The 23689-nt window shown below is 43.9% G+C and overlaps 1 protein-coding gene across 2 annotated transcripts in view; it reads right to left on the reverse strand.

The window, feature by feature from the left end:
- GANC (glucosidase alpha, neutral C) overlaps positions 1-23689 on the reverse strand; it is a 44557-nt gene that overhangs the window by 16733 nt on the left and 4135 nt on the right. Inside the window, exons 3-13 of one of the 2 annotated variants that reach the window (XM_014595516.3) lie at positions 20869-20977; positions 18917-19044; positions 17032-17214; positions 15990-16038; positions 14442-14508; positions 12483-12579; positions 11320-11500; positions 10757-10910; positions 7574-7809; positions 3008-3134; positions 906-985 (exon numbers count right to left, since the gene is read on the reverse strand). In XM_014595516.3, coding sequence (XP_014451002.1) covers positions 906-985; positions 3008-3134; positions 7574-7809; positions 10757-10910; positions 11320-11500; positions 12483-12579; positions 14442-14508; positions 15990-16038; positions 17032-17214; positions 18917-19044; positions 20869-20977 — 1411 coding nt within the window. Of the gene's footprint in view, positions 1-905; positions 986-3007; positions 3135-7573; positions 7810-10756; positions 10911-11319; positions 11501-12482; positions 12580-14441; positions 14509-15989; positions 16039-17031; positions 17215-18916; positions 19045-20868; positions 20978-23689 lie in introns of those variants that run through there. The other variant, XM_019496565.2, reaches the window with a different exon arrangement.

Below are 23689 nucleotides of genomic sequence, written 5' to 3' on the forward strand. Positions count from 1 at the left end.
CTGGGTTAGTTTAGGGACGGTGAATCCTACACCCGTGCAGCATGGTGGACTGTGACCCTTAACCTTTTAACTCTGTGATTCTGTTCATAGCACAGTCTACACCAGGGATAGGCAAAATGGTGGATCCGGCTGGCAGTCAGACTCCATTTCCCAGCACCCCCTGCCCATGTTGCTGCAGCCGGTTTCCAAGGAGACCCCAGTAGAGGTGGCACCATGACAAGGCAGGGCCAGGGTTTCCATGGAGTCTGGCCCCAACAGTGCTGGCAGGGTGTACAGCTGGGTGGGGAGCTGCTCCGGTTGGGCTGGGGCTGGGATCTTGCAGCAGTGACAGAGTGTTCAGAGATGGGACAGAGCCACAATCTGCTGCCTGCATGTCCCTGCCCGAGGCATACAGGCAGTGGATCAAAGCTCTGCCCAGCTCTGGACCACGCTATCACTGTCGCAAGATCCCAGCCCCAGAGCAGCTCCCTGCCCAGCCGTGCTGCTGGGGCTGGTCTCCACGGAAACATGGCCCCACACTGTCACAGTGCTGCTGCTCCTGGGGTCTCCATGGACACTGACCACAGCGACATGGGCAGGGGCTGCTGGGAAAGGGAGTCCACCGCAGGCCCAATTTAGCCCACAGGCTGCACCTTTCCCATCACTGGTCTACACTGTTGCTACCACCATTGCTTCAATGGTGAGTCCTGATTTTCCTAGTGTAACAGCCGCAGTGAAGATTCTTTTGCAGTTTATGGGTTTATTACTACATTCTGGATATTTGCCTTTACAGTTTAGTAGTAATCTACAAATATGAAACGTCAATAGCTTATTTATCCAGTATTTTATCTTATCTACCTGCTTTTCTTTTCTGTTTTCAGGCTTTTTATGTACTATGTAAGATTATAAAAGAAAAAAATACAAACCTTATATGTCTGGAAGGCAAACAGATCTGCATACCACTCTCGGACTTCAGGATTGGTAAAATCCAGGTAACAAGAGGAACCTGCAAGTATGGAGCATTACACTTATTTTGTTAACTTCTACAGTGCTTACTGCTTTCATGTGTTAGCATTGTAACATGCAGGTATGCTGCCTTTCAACACCAATAAACCTGCCGTTGCTGTAGTGTTGCATGATATATAATAGAAAATGCTAAGAATAAAGATCAAAACAAAGTGGAAATACAACTCAACTGAAAAATACACTTTATTTTGTGCTCTGAAGACCATCAAGCTTTGACTTCTGTTGGACTCAGTTCCACACTATTTGAAGGTACTTCCAGCACATTGAGCTATACCCAGGAGTAAACTGGAAGGCAGTAAAGTAACAGAAGTTTGGTGTTATGAGCTCCTAAGTGATATCTACAACACCGCAGCACAGTACTCTTGAGCATGATGGAAACCAAGGGTGCCTCTTTGTACATCTTTACCACCGGATTTCCATGGTTGATGAATGTGGACCATGAGTGGGTCAGCCAGATTTGTTTTTTTAGCATTGTGACTGCTGTTGTAGACATAGAGAATGACTAGTGCCACGCAGAAGGTTGATGGCTGTATTATGGTACACGTGTGATCTGGAGTGTAATATTGAGTTAATTACCTATAATAAGTGTAGAATCACAGGGATGAAACATTGCGTGCAAATTTGGTGTCACTTTATGTCCTGGCTGAGGATCCCCAGCTATTTCCTTGTTTACAGAAAGCTTTCCCTTTACATTCCACATTCTAGCAAGCCACAAATGGCAATTTAGCCAAAAATGCAGCAAAACACACCTATATACTTAAAGCCCCACTACGTTATAACCCTTTGACTTTTGCATTTTTAGATTGCCCAGCATGGAGCTAGAGTTTTAAGACAAGCAACACAGTCAAAAGTTTTGCTTCTTAGAATAAGGGGTTATTTTAAAGTATAAATATAGGACCTGTTGCCCTTAATGATGCCCTGATGCCATTAACTCCCATCTCACCACCATTTTTCTCTTTATTTTAATTCTTTCTCCCATTTTCTTCTGCAGCCTTTTTTCCCTCTGCTTTGATTTAACATTTTTTCCAGTTTTGCTGTTCTGACTACTACTGCAAGTATCCTTCTGTTGTTGTTTCCTTATACCATTAAGGTGTCTCTTTCTGCATAGTTCTAAAAGATGCAAGGCATGCAGGTTTCTCTGTGTCCACAATGCCTGAAGCATGTAACCCCGCCCTGTGCAGGTGACTGTCATGGACACAAGAAGGAATAAAATTTTAATAAAAACCTTTATTCATGTGTACAAAATTAAACATTAGGGTATGGGCTGGGGCTTTATACCACGTTATTAATGGCTTACTACCAGTGTCATAATCACCTTTGAAAAAGAGTAGCACCTCTTCCCATTGAAATGATCACATCTGTTTGACTTCAGCTATAAACATGTCCTTCTATTTCAGCACAGTGTTCATCAGTAGGCAGTGTGGCCCATGATATAATGGGCTGGATTGGGACTCCAGAGAGCTGGATTCTATTTTCAGCTCTGCTAGATGATGTTGGACAAGGTACTTAATTTCCTTCTCCCTCTGCTACTCTTCTGAGAAAAGGAGACAATAATTCTTACTTTCTCTATATGAAGTATAAGATCTACTGGTGAGAAGTGCTACATGAGAGTGAGGGATTATTATTACTATTAAAACCTTGAGTGAATTTACCATGAATCTTGAGGCCCTCTTATTACAGTTGTTTTAACAACTCTCATTGTACCAGTCCATCAGCCTGCAACGTCTGAGTTTTCTAAAATAAAATAATTTTATAAAATAATTTAATATAACAGACAGAGTTGCATTTTGTTACCCTGGATAACTCAGAGCACAGCCCTGGGAAGATTAAGAAGCATATTAGAAATGTAACCTGGAATAAGATTGTCACAAGTATATTTTACTTGTGAAATTTAAGGTCTGTCCAACTGGGTACCTACTTTTGGCTCATTTATTTTATTCTGGCATACACTTTAAAATTAACATATTAAACTGTGTAAAATATAAGCAAAGTGTTTTCTTACCTGGCCAACAGACACCCTCAAAGTCTTTCCCATTCCTGTCTTTCACGAAATAATCCTTGCTTTTGCCCTGAGAGTAGATGGTGTATGCAGGATCAATCTTAATGTGGGGATCTATAATGACAACAAGCTGCCAGGATCAGAGAGTAGAAGATACCATTAGCATTAATAATGCAGTATAATACAGTCAGAGCTTAGTTTTGATTTAGAGACAAGAATAGGCACTGTCACATATTTAAAAAAAGCAGTTATTGATCTTGTGCATACAGTTCCACATACACATAAAATAACTGATTTTTTAAGACCATAGTAGAAATTTGCTTCTTTATGTGAAACATTACTTTTCAGCCAAAAGCAACCTTTTCAACTGAAAAAATGCCCCCGATTGTATACATAGGGCAGTAAACAAATTTATGACTTCTGTGATGAAACAAAGAAATGTAAATATTTCTTAATATACCATATGTACCTGATTCCAAGATGAGGTATTTTCCCCCATTAAACATGGTGGGAAATGAAGCCTTGTCTTTTAATTGAATACTAAGTGAAAACATAGGCTGCACTGTGTCCTGTGCTACTCTCTGGCTCCACACCTACTCCCACTCCCTTCCTGGTGCTGCACTGGCTCCTGCTGCTCCCTAGCTCAGCAGGACCCCACTGGAAAGAAGTAAGGGAATCAGCATTGGGTCCTGTACTGCTCTCTGGATCCATGCTGTTTGACTTGCCACTCCTTGGCTCTGTGCTGATTTTCTTACTGCTCTTTGGATCCCCACTGGGTCCAGGGTTACCCGCTGGCTCTGTGCTGAGCCAGGGACTAGTGAGGAAAGTAGTGATGAGCCAGGGAGCAGCACAGAACTCAGTGTGCAGCTGATCCAGCATGCAGCCAGAGAGCAGGGAAGGATCCAGCACAAGCACAGTATGTGATGCTGGGGAAGGCGGGGGTAAGTAGTGGGTGGGGGACAGGTAGCAGGGGGGTCAAGTGGCTGGGGGGAAGACACAGGGGGGAGCAGATACCATGAGGGAAGTCATGGGATAGGGGCCAGACATGGGGTGAGGGTAGCAAGTAGCAGGGGACCAAGGTGCTGGGAGGGCAAGGGGCTGGGGTCAGACTGCCTGCCCTCCCTGCCACTTGCCTCCCAACTGCTTGCCCCCTTGCTGTTGTTGCTTTCCATGCTGCAACAGTGGAGGGGACATATTTAAGACAATGCTCCAATAATTAGATTCAAATACATGGAATATTATAAGACATTTGTCCCAGGGACGCCAGGGTTAGAAGGGTACCCTGGGGCTGGACCAGGGGGGAAGTAACCACCTACTTACCCCACACAGAGGCTGGAGCAAGCAGGGACACGTGCGCAGGGAGAGCGCCGCGCTTATATTCAGCTGGGGCCGGGCAACACCGGCAGGAGACGCCGCCTGGCAGAGATAAAAGGCGGCCCCGGAACCGGCCCGACGGGGTGAGCCGAGGCAGTGGCGCTAACTGCAGCAGCTGCCGGGAGAGCGGCGGTGATAGCAGCACCGGCCGCGGCAGAGAGAGCCGCCACGTTAAAGGAGCCGGGAGAGAAAGCTGTGGCTACAGCAGTGAGGACTGCGCTCTTAAAGGAGCCGCGGATAAAAAGGAAGACGACGTCGGCAGCACGACAGGAGGAGGAACTGGCTACAGTCGTAGCAGGAGTGCGGGTGGCGGAACCGGTGAGGCAACCGAGCGCAGACCCCGCGAGAGAAGTGACAGACGGGCTGGCAGGGAGCCGGCAGTGGACTTGGCGAGGGAGAGAACGCCAGGAACAAGACTCCCAGAGAGAGGGAGCCACAAGCCCAGGGAGTAGGCACCCGGGGAAGTCGGTGGCCTTAAGCCTCCTGACAGGCCGGTAGCCAGGGGGAGCTCATCGGTCGGGGCTTAGGCACCCGGGTCAGAGCCTGGGCTAGGCGTGATGTAGGAGTTGGAGTTTTAGTTTCAGTATTCGCTTTCTTTTGGGACTAGCTCGTGGTTGTAGTGTTGCGAAGGCCTCGGGACCATACAGGCTAGGGGCAGCCGAGAAACCAGGAGGGGTGAGACCCCTAGGCAGATTCCAGCCTGGGTAGTTTGGATCCCAAAAATAAGGACCACCGGGAGATTCAGGACCGGAAACGCGGTGGGGCCGCCGGAGGAAGGCCACTAGAAGACCAGTAGCAGCAGGTGGCGATTGGCCGGGGTGTAGGGGAGGTCAGAGCCCCGTGAGTGCCCACTGAAGGCGCGACGACCCCGGGAGGCGGCATTAACGGAGACCCCCACCACTGAGGTTACATTCAAAGTCGTGGCAGGCGAGGTTAGGGGGCCTCCCGTCACCACCCGAGGCACCTCCCAGGGCCCTCTCGTGAGCTCGTGGCCAGTGAGAACAGCCACTCAGGCTAGAGCAGCCCGAGAGCACCTGGTCAAGCGGAGGCGGGCACAACATTTCTTATAATTTTCCTTATTGTGGCAGAGCACCTTTGGTGCCTGCCACTTTAAGGGCTAAGACCAAGCAGCAGAGCAGCCTGCAGGTGGCAGCATTCCCCAATCAGGAGTCACATGGTTGGCAGGGGACTGCCTGATTGGGGAAGAGGGCTCAGCTGTTGGCAATGAGAGTAGGCCTGAGCAGGGGAGCTAGCGGTTTGCTGGCTGCAGCTGTAGGGGGAATATCACCTGGCAGGAGCTTTGAGGATGGCAGGAGGCTCCTGGTCCTGGGCAATGACATAAAACTACATCCTGCTAGGGTAGGATGGTGTGGTGGGTCTGCCTGTGGCAGGGTGGTCCCCAGGAAACGCCACACCAGTTGCTTCTCTAGTGAAAAGTGAGTAAGGGGTGCCTTATAGCCCCATCCCCCGCAACCTGGTGGGTAACCCAGATGTAGAGACATGCATGGGGACCAGGCATGCCTAGGGAGAGGCACCTGAGCCCCATGGAGTGTAAGACCCCGGTGGCCCCCGTGAGGAGGCAGAAGTATGTGTAGAGGCCTACACAGAGTAGGGTTTGTGGTGGTGGCCTGAAGGCATGCCTCGTGTGCGTGAGGGGTGCAGAGTAGGGTCTGCTTTGGTGGGCCTGAAGGTCTGCACCAGGGGTGTGCAGAGTAGGGTTGTAGGGGCAACTTGAAGGGCTGCATATGGGGCAGCCCCACGAGAGTGTCAATATGAGTAGGAGGCCCTAGTGAGAGGGCATAAGTGGGAGGCCCTAGTATGAGGGTGTAAGTTGAAGTCCCAGGGAGGGGGCAGTATGGCCAAGGTAAGTCTACAGATGTCTTAGACCGCAGTTAGACCCCAGTAAGTCCTCAGATGTTGTGAGGCCAAGTTTTGGGTCAGAGGTTAAGAACTTTGGATGACATCTGTGAGACATGGGATATGGTATAGGGGCAGTTAGAGCCATATGTAATGCCCTAGGCACTAGGGCATTTAATAGGCAGCCTCCTGCATTTTTACACCAGATAGTTATACACCAAGTCATGGTAGGAAAGACAGGGCAGGCTGCCCTAGACAGGTGGGTGGGCTGATGTTGAGACCTGACGCCGAGATGGCCTCCTGTCACACATGTATAGCATCTAATTTGGTGGGGGTCCTCTTGAATTCAAAGTCCTCTTGGATTCAGGTAAATATAGTACAAACCATATAGCAAATATCAAATTTTCTAGACTCTCAAATTCAGCCAAAATTTTATTTTCCATAGTTACCTCTTGCTGCCACAGATTCCACTGATAGAAGAACAACTATTGTGTAACTTAATTTAAAAAAAATGCACAACAATTCACTCAATAATTTACTTTTGGGTGAGATCAGGTGTGATTTACAGGACATTTATATTAAGCACATCAATGGCTATTGCCAGTTTGAAGACAGCCAGACAAAAACACATGCCAAAAGCAAAATCAGGGGAACAGACTGAAAGAGAACTCTCCCTCCCCAGCAAACGCTGCAACTGGTACTAACAAATTATCAATCCGGTGTAACAGGGAGCTTAGTCCTCCTGTTACTTTAAGAGGGGAAAGGCTGCAGACAGGGCTCAGGTGGCACTCAAAGGAAGACACCTGACGGGAAGTGGGGCTGGGCTTAGAGAATATATAAAGCCCAGGGCCTGAGCTGGGGCAGCAGACTAGTCCTGGAGGCTGTGGAAGGAAGGACTCTTGAACAGGAGGGCTCCAGAGGAGATACTGATTCACACTGGGATACACTTGAGCACAGGAGCAGGGCAGGCAAGTAGAATATTGTGGACTTGCCTGGAGAACAATGGTGGTTTGGGACTGGGACTAGCAAGGCAGGTTGGGGATCTCAGAAGTCCTGGGAGCAGGGCAGATCCTGAGAACAGGGAAGAGAGGGTAACTGCTCTGGGAGCAGGGCAGAGGAAGGACTAGAGATAGGGTGAGAGGGAGCCCAGTGCCCCAAGAGGGACAGAGACTGGGTAGGAGGAAGCCCACCCCTTGGTTTTCACCAAAATGTCAGGTGACCTTCCCTGCCTAACACTGTCAGGGATATGGAATGTGATGCACTTGGTCATGACTCTATGGCCTAGATTATGAAGTAATCTTACATATGCATTTTCTTTCTTCTTTCTGTATAATTTACCTTGCGTTTTTTCTTTCTGAGTAACTCTTGCATCCTTCTGGGGTTTCGGAATCTTTTCTTGTCCCAGGTGAAGTACCTCTTACCCTCTGTGTGCTCTATGTCTAGCCACATAACGTCATAGGGAATGTCATGCTGATCAAAGCCAGCATCTACTGACTTCACATCCTGTTCATCCTCGTAGTTCCAGCGGCACTGGTGGTAGCCCAGGGAAAAGAATGGAGGCAGAGCTTGAGTGCCTAGGAGGAGAGATGAAATTAGAACCTAAGCTATTAGACACAACATTGTTATCGACTTTCAGGTTTTACTTAGTCTTTGAAAAGTCAGCGGGAATGGCATGGCTAGACCTGTAGGCAGCTATTTGAAGTTGAGGAGTGATGGTCCTTGCCTATGGGTGAATCAAGGATTTCGAAAATAGGGATGCAGATGGTATGATGCATCAACACAAACTATATTTTTCTTCAGTTAAAAGAAACAAGATTTACTAATATGTTAGGGGCCCAGGACTACTATTCAGTTTAAGATCAAAGCAAAACTAAATACAACTTTATTTGGAATATGCACTACTTTGCTAGATTATATTAAATTTAACAAATACAACAAATGGGGCAAAAATAGTTGAAATAGATTGTTTCATTGGAGTCATAATAGTTAAATGTATGTCTCTTATTCAGATTCATAATACAACATCTAGCCTTCTTGAGCACCCAACACTTCAATTATTCATTTTCACACCCGAGTTAAAATTACCGCACCTGAATTCAACTTTTTAGCTAGAACTAAAAACAGTCTTCAGGGTTGTGAAATAACCATTTCTGGTAATCTCACTTTTCTAACAGACAGCAACATTGCAGAAGAAAGGATAGCTTGATTAATGGAACTTCAAGACCGTTAAAAAGGAGAGAGGGTCATTAACATCTGTGGAGTGAAGGGCAATCAGAAGGAATCAGGTAGATGATAAGGAATCATGAAGTCAATTGACTCTTAGCACTGCCTGAATAGAAATGGTACTGCCCCTCCCAGGCAGTTGGTTTTAAAATTTGGGTGGAACAGAAATAAAAAAGGGACAGAGTACCACTGCACCATTACAATCCCCTGTATCCAGCCCTGTCCTTGCCTAATTATTAGTCCAGACTATATTTCACACCTGAGTTATTGGCCCCAAAAACTAAGCTCAGAGCAAATATTATGACAGGCTTCAAAACAGCAGAGCTGCTGTAATTAGAAGATTATAGGATGGTGAGAAAAAAACTACTGTTACTATTCTGATGGTAACAGTCAATATTTCTATAGTGACTATTGACATTTTGCATTCTAAAATCTGTCTACACTTTTAAAAATATTGTTGGTGAATTTAATTTTCATTGACATGGATAACTCGATAAACCCAATTTAGTGGAGACAGACTCAGTAATCTCCTGCTAATTTACCTCAGCAATGACATGTACTTCCCTTATTACAGCATCTGAATTTAAATAGAAATTAATATTTATTTAGAAATGGAAAATAAAATTAGTCCCTTATATACTACTGGAGACAAAAGATCACAGGGTCACAAGTGACTGAACTCTTTTTTTTTTTTTTTTTTAATTTATTAAAAACACTTCTGCATTTATTGCCTACCAGCAGAACTTTGCAGTCCAAAATCACTGCAAAGTGTGGGCTCCAGTTTAGGCAGAATCTCTTGTGAAGAGCTGTCCTCCTTTTCATGACTAAGAGGATCATTACATGGAAAAGTAATATTAGGACTCATTGTCTTGCTTTTAACTCTCTTCAATGCAATATGACATTTGTCCTTTTTAGGAACATTAGTCATATTGTCTCCATTTGTGCTCTTCCTTCCCTGCTTTCTTCTCTTCCCTGTCCCTTATCTCATAGCCTTTTCCAACCTATTTTCTTTCTCCTTCTCCTTTTGCATACATTTCCCTTCCACATTATTCCCTTCTTTGATTGGATACACTGACCAGCTATGTGTCCTCCTCCTTCTTCCATTCCCTTGGACACACAACTCAGTTCATTCTTTCTCCTCCAGACATCCTTGTCCCTTTGGTGACTGGTAGCTCCAAGTAGCAACAGCTAAACTGGCTTTACAATTCCAGTTACTTTTAGGGTATGTCTACATGGCAACACCATGCATGGAAGCAGTGTAAGTCTTTTAGCATGATGCTTGCCTCTGCCTCATTAGACTTGCTGAGAACGTAAATTAGCTTAGGAAAAGTGCTGCAGTACTGTGGCTATACTGCTTCTGGCATCCAAGCTAGCTGGAATCGAGATCTACCATACCATTACATTATGAGGCCTGACATTGGTACCTGTAGAAGCAGCTGGGGTGCAGACCAGCTTTCCACAGTCAGGACCCTGTGAACCATAGTTTGGGAATGACAGTGGTTTGGGGTTAGTTAAATATTAAATACTAATCCACTTTTAGATGTAGCAAATGTATATTTGCACATAATTTAAGTGGTAGAAGGGAACTTCACTGGTGAACTGGAGTGGATCTAGGATTTGGCAAAGTGGTGTGCAGGAGCAGCCACCTATGATGTGGGGATGGTTGCACCTCTACTCCTAGCCTCCTTCCCCACACCCACTAGTGCAGGCAGCTCGTGCTGCAGGAGCCTCTGGGGACTTTTTCTGAAGGCCCCAAAGCATGTAAGAATTTCCACCCTTCCCCTCTGTGCTCAAAGGCACAGACCCTCCACTGCCTACCCTGACTATCCCAGGTACGGGGGAAGCTTCAAAGCTGCTCCTGCTCACTTCAGCTGGGCTGCGCAGCAACTTGGTTCAGCTAGAAATAACCACACCTGCAGCAGTGAGTATGGGTGGAAGGGTGGGTTCCCCTCCCCCACATCTGTTTCCAGGGGACCCAAGGGCAGGAATAGCTTTGAAGTTTTCCCCTCTCTCCCTGCCCCTGTGCCCTGAGACAGTGGGGTAAACAGCAGGTGCAGGCAGGGGAGGGAGGGAGAGTACAGGGGAAGGAAGAGAAAGGGAGGTCAAGTGGTGTGCCTTTGAGCACAGAGGGGAGTGGGAGGAATTCTTATGTGCTTTGGGGACTTGAAAAAAGCCCCCAAGAGGTTCTTATGGCATAATTCAGTTAAAAAAGGGGTGCAGCCATGCCACTGCATCCCCTCTGAATCTGCCCTTCTGGTGAAAATGCAATGCTGTTGCTTCACTAAGACAACATAGTACCTGTCAGCTGTGCATACTGCTTGAAGATATCAAAAGCGGTGGGTCCCATCAGCAGAAAAACATCAATTATTCCACTTTCTGACATCCAGCGCACATCAGTCTGAGGTACCACTCTCTGCTTAGTGGTTTCTGGAGGGGATCTGGATGGTATATGCTTTGAAAGGAACAAGAGAATCTGAAGACCTTTCTATTCATTATTGAATAATAAAGAACAGATCAGAGGGGTAAAGATTGTATTACTAAAACATTCAACATGCCTCAGATGGACATACTGGAAGTTTATTACATACTCTCAATACAACCTTCCATTTAACAGTAGATAGTCATATTCACTTCATCATATGGGGAAAAAAAAAGGATAACAAGAGGCACGGTAATGAACAAATCCATCCTTGTAATCATTTCAAAACTCCACAAAATAAATGTTGGGATGGGGAGATAGAAAGAGGAGAATTGCAATTTCTGATTCACAGGAGGTTACGCTATCAGATCATCATAAATTTGACTCAGAAATAACTTAATTTATTTTTGAATCCTGAGCAGGAACCCTGTGTACCTCTCACCTCCATCACAGCTTTCGTACTAATATCCACCAGAGTTTCTGAGGAATTCAGCCAGAAGATCCCCAAAGTTCTGTTAGGCTTGTGTGCTAAGAGAAAGGGCACTGACCCATAAATGCCAATTTTGTCATGGATCTTGTGCCCGTAGATATCCAAGCTATAAAGCCGGTAGGCATCATCGTCACTGCAACAAACAAATGTGCACATTGCTTGTAATCATCCCAACTGGATCAAGTTTGGCTGCTGTAATTCCACTGAGTTACAGCAGGAACTAATAGGATACATCTTTTGTTAAGGCCTATCATTTATCACTTGGCCCAAAATGGAGCTGGCAGGGATTATTGTTTCTTTTGCTTTGGTCACAGCTAACTATAAAATTACAGCTCTTGCAGCCAATGAGACTTCTGTTACTCTGGTTTTATCCTCACAACATCACCTTTTTTAAGAAAGTTGATTAAGTATATTCTATTTAAAAATGATAACTACTTATGCAGAACTGCTCCATAAGGCTGTTAGGAAACCTAATGGAGAACACTGAGGGGAGTGCAGAGGTGTGCAGAACTGGAGGCAGAAAAGTCTTCCCACTAGGGATAGAAGCCATGATTTCATGTGCCTCTACAATAAAAAGAAACTACATGGTATGACACATGGCATGCACATCTCAACCCTTATGTTGCATTAAATCACTTGGAAAGTGTTATAGCACTGTTCTCTCATAGTAAAATAGGTTTTCAGTTACTATACTATCATTCACTCTTGAATTTCCTTACAGTTCACTAGTGAATGATGCAGCCGTTATGGCTTCCAGTGGCCATCCTAACAAGACATCAAATGTACTCTGTTAAACTACTGTGCATATCTGAACTTTCATAGGTGACAGAAGAACAACAGCCAGTGCTCTTATTCCAACTGGATTTTCAAACATGGGCTCCCAAGGGAGGTGGTGCTCTCCCCTACCCTGGGGGTCTTCAAGAGGAGGTTAGATAAGCATATAGCTGGGTTCATCTGAACCCAGCACTCTTTCCTGCCTATGCAGGGGGTCGGACTCGATGATCTTTTGAGGTCCCTTCCGACCCTAGCATCTATGAATCTATGAATCCTTTCTAATTACTCCCAAACATCAGAATTATGGCCCTCTCTGGAACCAAATGTGCTTCTCTTTTTACCTGGTGTTTTTAAGGAGAAGTGTTTCTGCATGCTCTGGTATTCCATAAATATGTTCAAATCCATGCAAAGAAAAATCCAAACCTACAGAACTGGGACCTGTAGAAACAGTAATAAGACAAAACAGCACTGAGCTCTGCTCTCATTTAGGCCTAGTGTGAACTAATAGATCAGAGTGCACTCATTTAAAAATATACCCTGAATAGTAATTGCTTCACATTATTTCAGGTTCACATCCATTATTAATTCTTAATATAGGGGAAAAATAATGGGGGTTAGTGCTGTGACAAGGTGATTTTTTTTTTTAATATATTATGGTTATAAAAACTGAATAAGAAAAATAAATTTGTAGTTGAAAATGGCCCAAGGTTGTGAGGCAGTGCAGTGTGTGTGTGTGTGTGTGTGTGTGTGTGTGTAACAATCCCAATCCTCCCTTTTTTTTATCACTGTTTGTCCTACATCAACCTCATCAAGGGATGCAGCATTGAGTAGGCACCTCTGTCACTGTTACATTCCTATAAATCCAGGGCAACCTTAATTAGGTCAGTGGAGATACTCCAGATTGATGCTGTGAATCTACAATTAGAATTTAACTTGTACGGGTTTTATTACCCTAGGAATTTCACAGAATCCAAGATTCTTGCTCAGGACAACCTATCATCTTTTACTGTGAAGGTTTTTGCCTTCTTTTAGGGTATGTGTACTGGAAGGAAAGGTGTGTTTATAATTCCAGTTTACTAGACAGAATTAACCAATTCAGACTAAACTTTTAGTGAAGACAGGGAAACTCTGTTTTTAACTCGGATTACCACCTTAAATTTAGACCTAATCTCTTTTTTATGCTTAAACTAAAGCTGCCAACAATGAGTTAAACACGGTGTTACCATGTTTTCATTGCTATTTTAAGATGAGATAGGATTAGGCAACCCAAATTAAAAACAGAACTTTTTTTTGCACTGTAGACATACACCTAGACCCTCTCCTGAGGGTCAACATGGCGGCTCTCAAGAGTTTTAGTGAAGCTGGTTTGACCACATGTAGGCTTCTCGTGATGTCAGGTCATGAATGTTTTTCCAAAAAACACAAAAATTCTGGAATCCATGAGCTTTTTGGCAGCTGTGACAAAAACATGGTCTCAGGTACTTTGTGTCAGCTCATGCATCTTTCTTCACATCAGATTTAATGTTTGACCCAGTGTAAGATCCAGGACTTGCAGTCACAGGTTTGAAAAGCTGTGTTTACATTGATCCTAACACCTGTTAAAGGGTTTGGGTTGGCAACCCTGAAGACAGGAGTTTTCTTTTTATCCATAGAACAAGTATGGCCTAGGCAGACGGGAGTGGGAACTTCCCCTTACTGACTTACCCATATGCCTCAGCTGTGAAATGGAGGAAGCAACTCTAGAAGTGGGAGGGCCAATTCAGTGTCCAGCCTCACTGAGCTCTTAACTTCTCTACTGAGTCTGCCATGCTTATGTGATAAATATGTATGCCATGTGAAGAGTTGACCAACAGAAAGGGATTGAGTTAGCCCATTCATTTCAGTAACCAAAGAGACAACAGATGAGTTTTGGCTATTGCCAATTTGGCCAGATTTAACTCTTTGACATTATGATTTGATGTATCCTACAAACAAACAAGTATGCTGGAGTAAAAAAGTTAACTGATTGCATGAATTCAGCCAATGTGTATAGGATCATGCATCTTCCTATATATTGGAATCACTCGTGGGAGATGCAAGAGTGGCAAAATGCTTTATTTTTATATATTATTTCTGAATAGAAATATACACAGACAATAACAATGCTTCCATCAAATTTGTTAACTGGCATAGAAATTGGTAAGTAAGAAGAGAGACTGTTAAAATACAAGTAACCAAAGAAAAAGACAGAAATATGAATAAGCACAGATATATGCAAATCAGTAAAGACGTTTTCAATATTGTATTGCACTTAGTCTTACCACTGGCTTTGATGTCCAAAAAACTGCCAAATTCCTCTTGCCAGAGACCCAGATCTTTTTGATTTTCCTAGATGCACAAAAATATTATTATTTAGCCTACAGACACCGTGGATGTTTAGCATACATTTAATTTATAAGCAAAGAACAAGTATTGTCTTGAGAGACATTACTGTATTTACTTGATTTGATGTCGACTATAACTGGTACCTGGACAAAAGAATACTTCAGGTTTGGCCAGGTATGCTACTTTGGAGAATGGATGTTTCAATACAACACTACTGTGGTCTGCTACAACACAGAACCTTGGCAAAAGGGAAACACTATATGAAACCTGCTCTCTTCTTTGTTTTGGTACAAAATCTAATTTATCTGACATTCCCCCAAAACTAAAGTTTTCTCCAGTGCTTTGTCTAGTAAAACAACAAAAATAAGAAATATAGAATGATTTTTATGAGGCAGAGATATAGGGACTTAAAGTCTACACAGAGAGCTTGAAAACATATCAGTCCATATTTACAAAACCTGTTTTCATGTATGTAATCCAGAACTACCAGTTCAAGCAAGGTAATGGACAGGCTGCCCAAAATAGCTAACCACTATAGGAATCTTGTGTGTATGCAATGATTACCTTTGGTCTTCCTCAGCTCTTGAGCCCTGTGGCCTTCTACTCAGTTTTCTTTGGATTTATTTATTTTTTGCAGTATCTTTTCAAGTTTTCTTTTGCACTCTTCCAGCAAATGTACTGGCCTTCCTACACCCATTCTGACACTCCCAGGAAGACTCTTACAGGGCAAATCTACTGCTGAAATTAAAGTTATTCAAACTAGGTGAGAAATAAAACTTTCTCTTTAGCTTCACTCTTGTGAAATGTGAAAACATGGTGAAGTAAACAGCCATCTGCTTACAGGGGCCACCTATACACATGCATCAAGGCTGCTCCAACAGTCTATAATTACAGCACATCAGAGCAGACTCGATTAACTGAGTCTGCTGGAGCGTGGTAATTAACTCCAGCAGACTCCAGCATCACGTGTATGATGAGCTTCAGATAAAGCGCTCCCACCACCATTTTTCAGTGCGAGGATGCTGATATATGTGATACCCCAGGCACTTTAATTAAAGCGCCCCCCCCAGACATCGCAGAGTACGTGTATAAATGCCCCCTGTAAGGGAGGCTTGTAATTACACTCTTGTAATTAAAGAGGCTTCTGAAAAAACAGGGAAGTGTCTTTATCCACTGCCAAATTTGAGATTCTCTTTAAAGACAATTCTGCAAAATGATATCTAATGTGGTAGTGTGACCTTTGCAACTCGGCATACATTGCTCCACTGAGATCTCAACAGAGACCAAGGGGATTGGTTTGGAGCACTGCGTTTTGGGACCTGGGTTACAATCTGCTTTAGGCTCCTGGTAAATTGGCAGTGTGGCCATCAGTTCAGAGATCTGAAAGCACTGTACTAGAAGATACCATAAACCCATGCTAGTAACCATGAATTATTCTTCCCATAGCGTACCAATGCCAGAATAATACATTGAATAGAGGCTACCTTAGCAGAGTCAGCTGATCCATCCTCCTTGTTTTCTGCTGCAGTTTTGCTAATGAAAACAAATTAATAGAAATAATCAATGAGAAGATTCCAGGCACAAAATGCTAAGAACTGTCTGCACAGGCTCTATAGTATAGCAGAACTATTTTGCATTTGACATTTCTACAAATTAATTGCCTCTCTTGAGATTCCTAATTGGCAAGTGTTTTTAGTATTTAATGTCTTACCAACCTGAGCTAGCTAGGATTATTCTGTCCCCTTGGGTTTCTACCATTAGTTCTAATAATATCAGCATTCTCTTCTCCTTAGCTCCAAACAAGAGATCTTCAGACTGGCTATTTCTGTGTATTATATTTGCAGAGGGATTGTTGTCAATTATAACAAATTTTAAGTAATTCTTTCCCCAGGATGAGGCTTTCCCAGCCCTGAAGAATACCCCTACACTCTTGTTACCTCTTCCTTATAGCCCCTAACTCTTCCAATATTTTGCAATGGGGTTAAATTGCTAACTGTTGTGATTTTATGACGAGTGACACCTTCATAAGAAACCAGTTTAACTATTATGAGAAGGTGGATGAAACTGAGCACCTTATCAAAGTAATGCCATTAAGGTCAAGGGGACCTAAGGGTACTCAGCATCGTACAGAACTAGCCCTTAAATGGAGTAAAAGGGACAGAATGATGGCTTCAAATGGCCTTTCAACTGCTCCAGAATCCTTTCATTAAAGTTTGAAGAAAATGAAAATGTAGGGTCTCCCTCACTTTGCTAAAATATTTGCCAAAAGAGATCCCATTGTTTTTAAGCTTTCATGCAGAAAGAAAGGACAGGATGAGAGAGTAAGTCAGGGCTGACTCTCTGCCTTAGTTTTAGTACAGATATTCTTCTGGATGTCAGAGCCACACAATTTTACCAGTGCATGTCAAATAAAGCAGCCTTACAGATTCTGGTATCTTGGGGGATTTTTGCAGATTTGAATTTCTAATGGTTGCCATTTAGCTCTGCCACAGCCAGTGCCCACTGTGGAATGTGAAGCTCCCACACCTATTTTTGGGTGGTGGTTGCAGATGCTCGAAGTACAACAGGCCTCTGGAATTCATGCTCAGTATGGTCTCATCCTTGGACTCTAGCTCTATCTGGAACGGATTCGCTGTGATGTGAAGCTTGTGGTCCTCATTTGTGCTTGTCAGTACCAGAATGTTTGTCTCCTTCTGGGTTATAGAGAGCCTACCAAATTCAAAACAATGATAACTGAATCATATGAAAATATATTGCCTAATTATAATTGAACAACAATAAATAAAAGAAAGGAAGAATAATTGAACAAAAGGCCAAAACTTAAAGCTCTTATTGAAGCAAAATCTCCCATTCACATCAATAAGTGTGTGATGTATAATAGGTGCACAGTCTGGCCCACAGGTTGAAGGATGTAATACCTGGTTACAAGTTTGCCTTAAACACTCTTAATAGTTTTTATTTTCTCAATGCAAAATCTTAAGAAAAAATAAGGCATGTTAACAAGTAGCTGATTTTCTGTCCCATGTAATTATAGGTTATACACTAGCTTAGCTGTGTGGTGGGCATGTAGGTGGGCTCCTGCACTGAGCCACCTACCTCACTGTGCCCAACCACCTTCCAGGCTCTGACTGCCTCCCTGGGGGTGCCTCATGTCTGGCCAACCCCCTTCCTGGAGCACACCCGCAAGCCTGGGGGGTAACACTGCCACCACCCAGAGTCTGGACTGATCTTGGCCCTTTGACCCCTGGGAAACACAGGCTTAGTCCTTGAGGGGTTCTCGACCCACTGCAAGAACTTGGGGTGCTTCCCTCAGTCTGAAGCGCAAATGGTGGTCTCCCTTAGTCAGCTGAACCAGGGGGGCCCTAAGGCATAATCTAGACCCTCTCCCCATAAGTCTCCTATGCTAGGTACAGAGGAGAACTTTATTGGTTACAAGGAGTAGGTTTGGAATAGGGTACAGGGTAGATCAATATCAGAGAAATACCTTAGAGCAAACTGTAGCATGGTAGCCTTTGATCACACATCTGAGTTACTGCAAGTTATATATCTGATTAGATCTCAAGTAGCTTACTCACAAGTATCATCCAGAGGCAGGTAGAGATCCCTTCTGGAGCCAAGCAGTTCATTGAACATGAGTTTAAAGAGAGAGTGCAAGTTTCAGATGGTCTAGCTTCTCTGAGAGTTCTCATCATGGCTCCTGCTCTGCCTCCTGGGCAGTCCTTAACTCATATAGACCTTATGACCTAATTTACCTGATCCAATGAAGGCCAGCAGCTGTTGGCTGCCAGCCAACCAATTTGAAATGCATCACTGGTTGCCAGGTAGACTGACAGAGTCTCTAGCCCCCTCCCAGTCATGATGACATTGCTTAGAACAATAGGGAGTTTAAGCCCCCACCCAGGTGTGTGAGGCCAGTCACCTAGGCAGAGGGAGCAGGTTTTCCCCTCCCTCAGGATTGTATCCAGCTTAGGTTACAACTCAAGGTTACCTGAAGCTGATGGGGCCAAGGGTGTCTGCCCTCTGCAGTGACCATGGTAACCAAATTGTCAGATTGGTCATCTGCCTGATAGCAGAGTTTGGGTGAGACAGAACTGGCATTCTGCCACAGGCTGTTTGTCTCCCTCACTTTGTTACCAATTCTCAGAATTACCTTCATGGGCTAATTGCTTTTTCCTATCTCTGTTATTTGCTGATATTCCAGGGAATGAATACATTTTTGTCCAAATGTGAGAGGAAGGTGCACACCTTTGAGAGGGAAGATATGTATGCAACTTAGATTGCTATACAGTACTTTTATATAAATGTACATATATGAATGTAAATGCAGTATATTTTATACTTATACTATCTTATACATATAACTGATATTTAATTTTATAAACTCATATATAATTTGATATATATAACTTACCTCTTAGTGGTAGGTTCTTTTATGAGAACATCAGGCACCTCATATCTTGTTCTGAGAGGAGCCACTTCATTAATTTTAACTCTGAAAATGTTGCCTTCTATTTCATAAATTTCTACTAGGAGAGGAACCTGGGAATGATCAAACAGGTACAGTAGCCATTTGTGCTATACTGGGATAAGAGCATCATTTCGCATTTTAATGCAGAATTCCAGGATTTCAGTATCACCAGGCATTTATTTTCTGTCCAAGACCATGTATGCCTTTTGATCCACCCAAAATTTTGCATACTAGCAGTCATTGCCCACTTGCATGTATGTCTTTTATACTATTTTCAGGAAACAAATACTTTTAGTTTGTAAGTAAAACTGGCCTGATTAAAAAAAAAAAAAAAAAAAAAAAAGATTTTCTAGGAATCATCAACATTGTACAGAACCTCCAGTAACAGCAACAGCCGTATAACAGGTGTAGACAGGACTTGAAACTCAGGCATGTTTATTTCTGTGCCATCAAGATCTGAGCAGGGGTCCATGGCATTGTATAGAAACTTTGCTACACTATTTACACTAGAGTTCAAAATGGTACTTAAAATGGTTGAACTGCATCAATGTAATTTGAAAAGGAAAAAAAAAGTGTAGTATTGACCTACCTAGCAAGATTTATGTTTGATTACTTGCTATTTTTTAACATTCAGAGACATGAAAAGTGAAGATGTAAAGCCACTTAACTCTTTCTCACTGTCAAATGATGACTTGACTCCACTAGGTCTTTTGGATGCAGAACCTTGAAAATCTCACCTAGTTTTCCCTTTTTATTTTCTCTGATGATACTTGGAGTTCTGGCCACCAACCTCTGGAAGATAACTAAGAATGTTCCTGCTATTTCTTCTATCAGGCTGCAGGGATTCTAATAAAGCTGTTCCTCACTCAAGAGGCTAACTCAATTTCCCCTTTTGCTGAAAAAGACTGAACTTGGTTGATATAGAAAATCATTAGGACCATAATGAGGTGAGGTGGTGCTCTCTCCTAACTTGGGGGTCTTCAAGAGGAGGCTGGACAGATATTTGGCTGGGGTGATATGATCCCAGCACCTGTTCCTGCCCGGGACAGGGGGTCGGACCTGATGATCTGTTTAGGTCCCTTCTGACCCTAAGTACTATGATACTGTGTACTATGACACTATGATAAGCAAGCAGGTATCCTTGTTCATTTAATTTCCTTAGGGATTGTCTACATGGGGAAGTTGTTACAGGCTAAGCTAAGATATAACTTTAAATCACAGTAGCTATTCCAGACTCTTTCTCCATATGGACACTTTTATTCTGTGTTTCCGGAGTGGATTAAATTAAATTGTAGAAAAGGATTTTTAATGCATAATAGAAGTGTCCCCATAGGAAGCCATTATGGAATAGGTATGTCATGAGAGCTATTCTGGGATATTTCCCCTTGTAGGCAAACTTTTATTTGTGGAATTTTGAGGAAAACTTTTCAGAGAAAATATTAAAGACTACAGATTTTTTCCAAAAAAACACATTCAGTATCACTATACTAAAGATTTTCGCTCGATGCACTCTATAGCACAAAAAAGAAATCAGCTTAATCTTGTTCCTTCGGGTAAGACTACGATTTGTTTTCTGGAATGTGAGAGAAAACCCATCATACATTCAAAAAACCCCTTTCAGATAAAAAAAGACCTTTGTTTAGTATTTCTAATGTTACACAATAGAAAATATTATTTAAAACATTATACCTCTGTATAGAAGCCATTGTTTATGCTCAAAGAAAGTATCTGGGTCAATGACAAAGTGTTGCATTGTAACACAAAACTACCTGTCATCCACAAATCTCAAAGCATGTTACAAAGGTGGACAAATATTATCAGCTTTGTTATGCAAAAAGTTGGTGAGAGAGAATCCATGTTCCTAATTCACAGTTCCATTATGGGTGGGGCCTTACCTTATTCTCCTCATTGATGATTTGAAATTTGACATTGTCATTGGATAACGTGACTGAATCCAGAAGTGCTCGATACAAGGACTTCCCAGGATGCAGGAGTTTCTGGCGTCTGCAGAGGCAGAAGAGTGTTTTTGGCCTCATATAGGTTACATGATGTTAAGAAGCATTATCAGAAATACGCCGTGCTTACTGAGTAGCATAACTCTATTTTGTTGTTTTCAGAATAAAGACTACTTTTAATTGTATCTTCCCTCAGCAGCATCTTAGCTTTCTTCAGTAAACCAGCTGCTCGCAGAAGGAAATCCACAGATCGATGGTCAAATATTAATCAAACATATCCACATATTTAATTTACCTTTTTGTCATTTAATCACTTAAATCACAGGAGGACTGTTCAGACAATCCAAATAGAAAAATGACTTTATCCTAACTGCCATCACTAAACTGAAGGAAACAATACGAGGTAAAAGTTTTACCAAGCCTCCTCTTTCTTTATATTCCCTCTGGGGTCAGAACACACAGCGCCAGCTAATCTGCTTGTTTTCTTAAAGGGCTGGAATGGCCTGGGTGCCCTGCCCAGGCCGCCTGGGTGCCCTGCCCAGGCCATTCCAGCCCTTTAAGAAAAAAAAAATCAAGAAAAGCCCTGGGACTCTCCACTCCTGGTGAGGCCTCAGGGCTTTGGGGGGTCTCGTGCAGAGCCCCCCTCCATGTGGCATGGGCCAATGGGGGCAGTGGGGATCACCCCCTGCTGGCAGGAGCAGTGAGTCTGGGGTTTTTTCGTTTTTGTTTTTTTTTTAAAGGGCTGAGGCTGGCCTGGGTGGGGCACCTGTGGGGGGGGCTCGGGGTGCAAGGGGGGGGCCAGGGGTCTTGTACAGAGCCCCCCATGCAGCATGGGGCAGCACCTGCTGAGTCGGGGCTTTTTTTTTTTAACAAGTGCCGGAGCTGGGGCAGATGGGGCAGCCATTGCCAGGCTGGGAGAGCGGGTGGGGAATGGGCTTGGCTGATCTAGAGATTCAGACGAATCAAATTGGGACAGTGATTCAAATCACTGTCTCCCAAATCGTCTGAACCCGAATCCGAAGCGAATACTAGCCGCTTCACACAGGCCTAATTATCAATATGGTTACAACTAAACAATAGCAAGTACATTATCTTTAATGTTTGTAAACAACACACGTGCGAACAATCCAGTCCAACTATTTGTTGGCTCATTAAGAATGTGGTTTTCCTACTAAGATTTTGCTTCTTCAATTTGCTCCATCTTTATTTGTAAAAATATGGGGATGTAACAAAATACTGCTCAAGTCACAAAAATATTTAGAAATAGTACCACACAGATTGTGATCATATTCATGTTGTTAGAATTCTACCAGCTCACTTTTCTTTCTATCAGAGATATGACTATATGCACTCAATTCCCAAATGAGGTTTTCCCTTCCATTTCACATGGAGAAAGTAGTCCCTCATCTTGGAATCAAGTATGGGGTGGAGTGGCGAGATAGTGGGCAGGTGGCTGCTGTGGTTCTGGCCCTGTTCATTTTAAGGGATGGTTTTGAGCCCACTTGTGCCCCACTCAGTCTGTTCTTCCTGCTGTCGCCTCTGGCTCTCCATTTCTCCCTGCCTGCCACTGCCCTCCCCCTCCCCCATCTGCTGCCCCCTACCACTTACCATCCAGCTCCCTCCAGCTCAGGGCACGGAGCATGTGCTTGCTTCAGTCTCAGCCTGGCTGGTAACAGCTGCTGTTGTAGCAACAGCTCCAGCTGATCCTTGGAGCCCCCGCCAGAGCTGCCACCACAGCTGCTACTGCTGAGTTGGGCTGGGGCCAGAGCAAGCATGATCTTTGCACCCCAGGCTGGAGTGGGACAGAGCCTGCCAAAGCCAGATGGTAAATGGCCGGGAGAAGCAGGTGGTGGGTGTGGGTGGGGCAGAAGCTATGCGGGGAGATGGCAGGGGGGATAGATGTGGAGGCAGAGGCAGTGGGGGACAGATAAATGGGGAGGAGGAGGGGGAGGGCAGGTGCCAGGGGGAGAAAACATAGCGGGGCAAGTGGCAGGGAGGGAACATACACAGAGGGCAGGCACTGGGGGGGGGGGGGGGGGGGCGGGGGCAAGTGGTGCTTGACTCCCTGGCCCCCTTACTACCTGCCCTTCCCACTGCCCTTCCAGCACCTGCCCCCTACTGCCTATGCCACTACTGCCTCCCCCATTACTTCCCCCCTCTACCTTCTCCCCTGGCCACTGCTTGCTGTGCTATAGTGGGGAGAGATGGGACAAATTTAAGATGATCCTCCAATAATTAGATTCCATATGTGGAAAATTATATCAAATTTATAAATTTTCCATATACATAATCTAATTATTGGAGGGGTTGTCTTAATTTCAGGGGTCGTTGTGGGTTCAAGTAATTATGGTATTTTTGTTCATTTATTTACAGCGCCGAGAAAAAAATCAGGACAGGAGGCCCTGCTATGCCAGGTGCTATGCAAAGAGAAAAAACCCTGAAAAATGCAAATTAGTGGTTTGGAGCACTCATAGAAACTGAAAGTTTCACTACCCTAATTCTGCAATAACAAGATTAACCCAAATGCCCTGGTGGAGTTTCAAGTTGTGTAGTTTCATTCTTTTTTCCTAAATTTCCCCAACAGTTTTCAAGTGCGCACAGCTAGCTTCACTTCCTGTCATAAACGGCTGTGTCCTTGGGTCCAACATTTGCTGCATTCCACCGGCAGTGGAGCAACTGTCTACGTGACCAAATATATTAGCCTTTAAGGGATGGTCTTGAGCCCACAAGCTGTATGGCTGTACTCAAAGAAATGTCCTGT

The sequence above is a fragment of the Alligator mississippiensis genome, chromosome 2 (assembly GCF_030867095.1).
Source record: "Alligator mississippiensis isolate rAllMis1 chromosome 2, rAllMis1, whole genome shotgun sequence".
Classification (NCBI taxonomy): domain Eukaryota; kingdom Metazoa; phylum Chordata; order Crocodylia; family Alligatoridae; genus Alligator; species Alligator mississippiensis.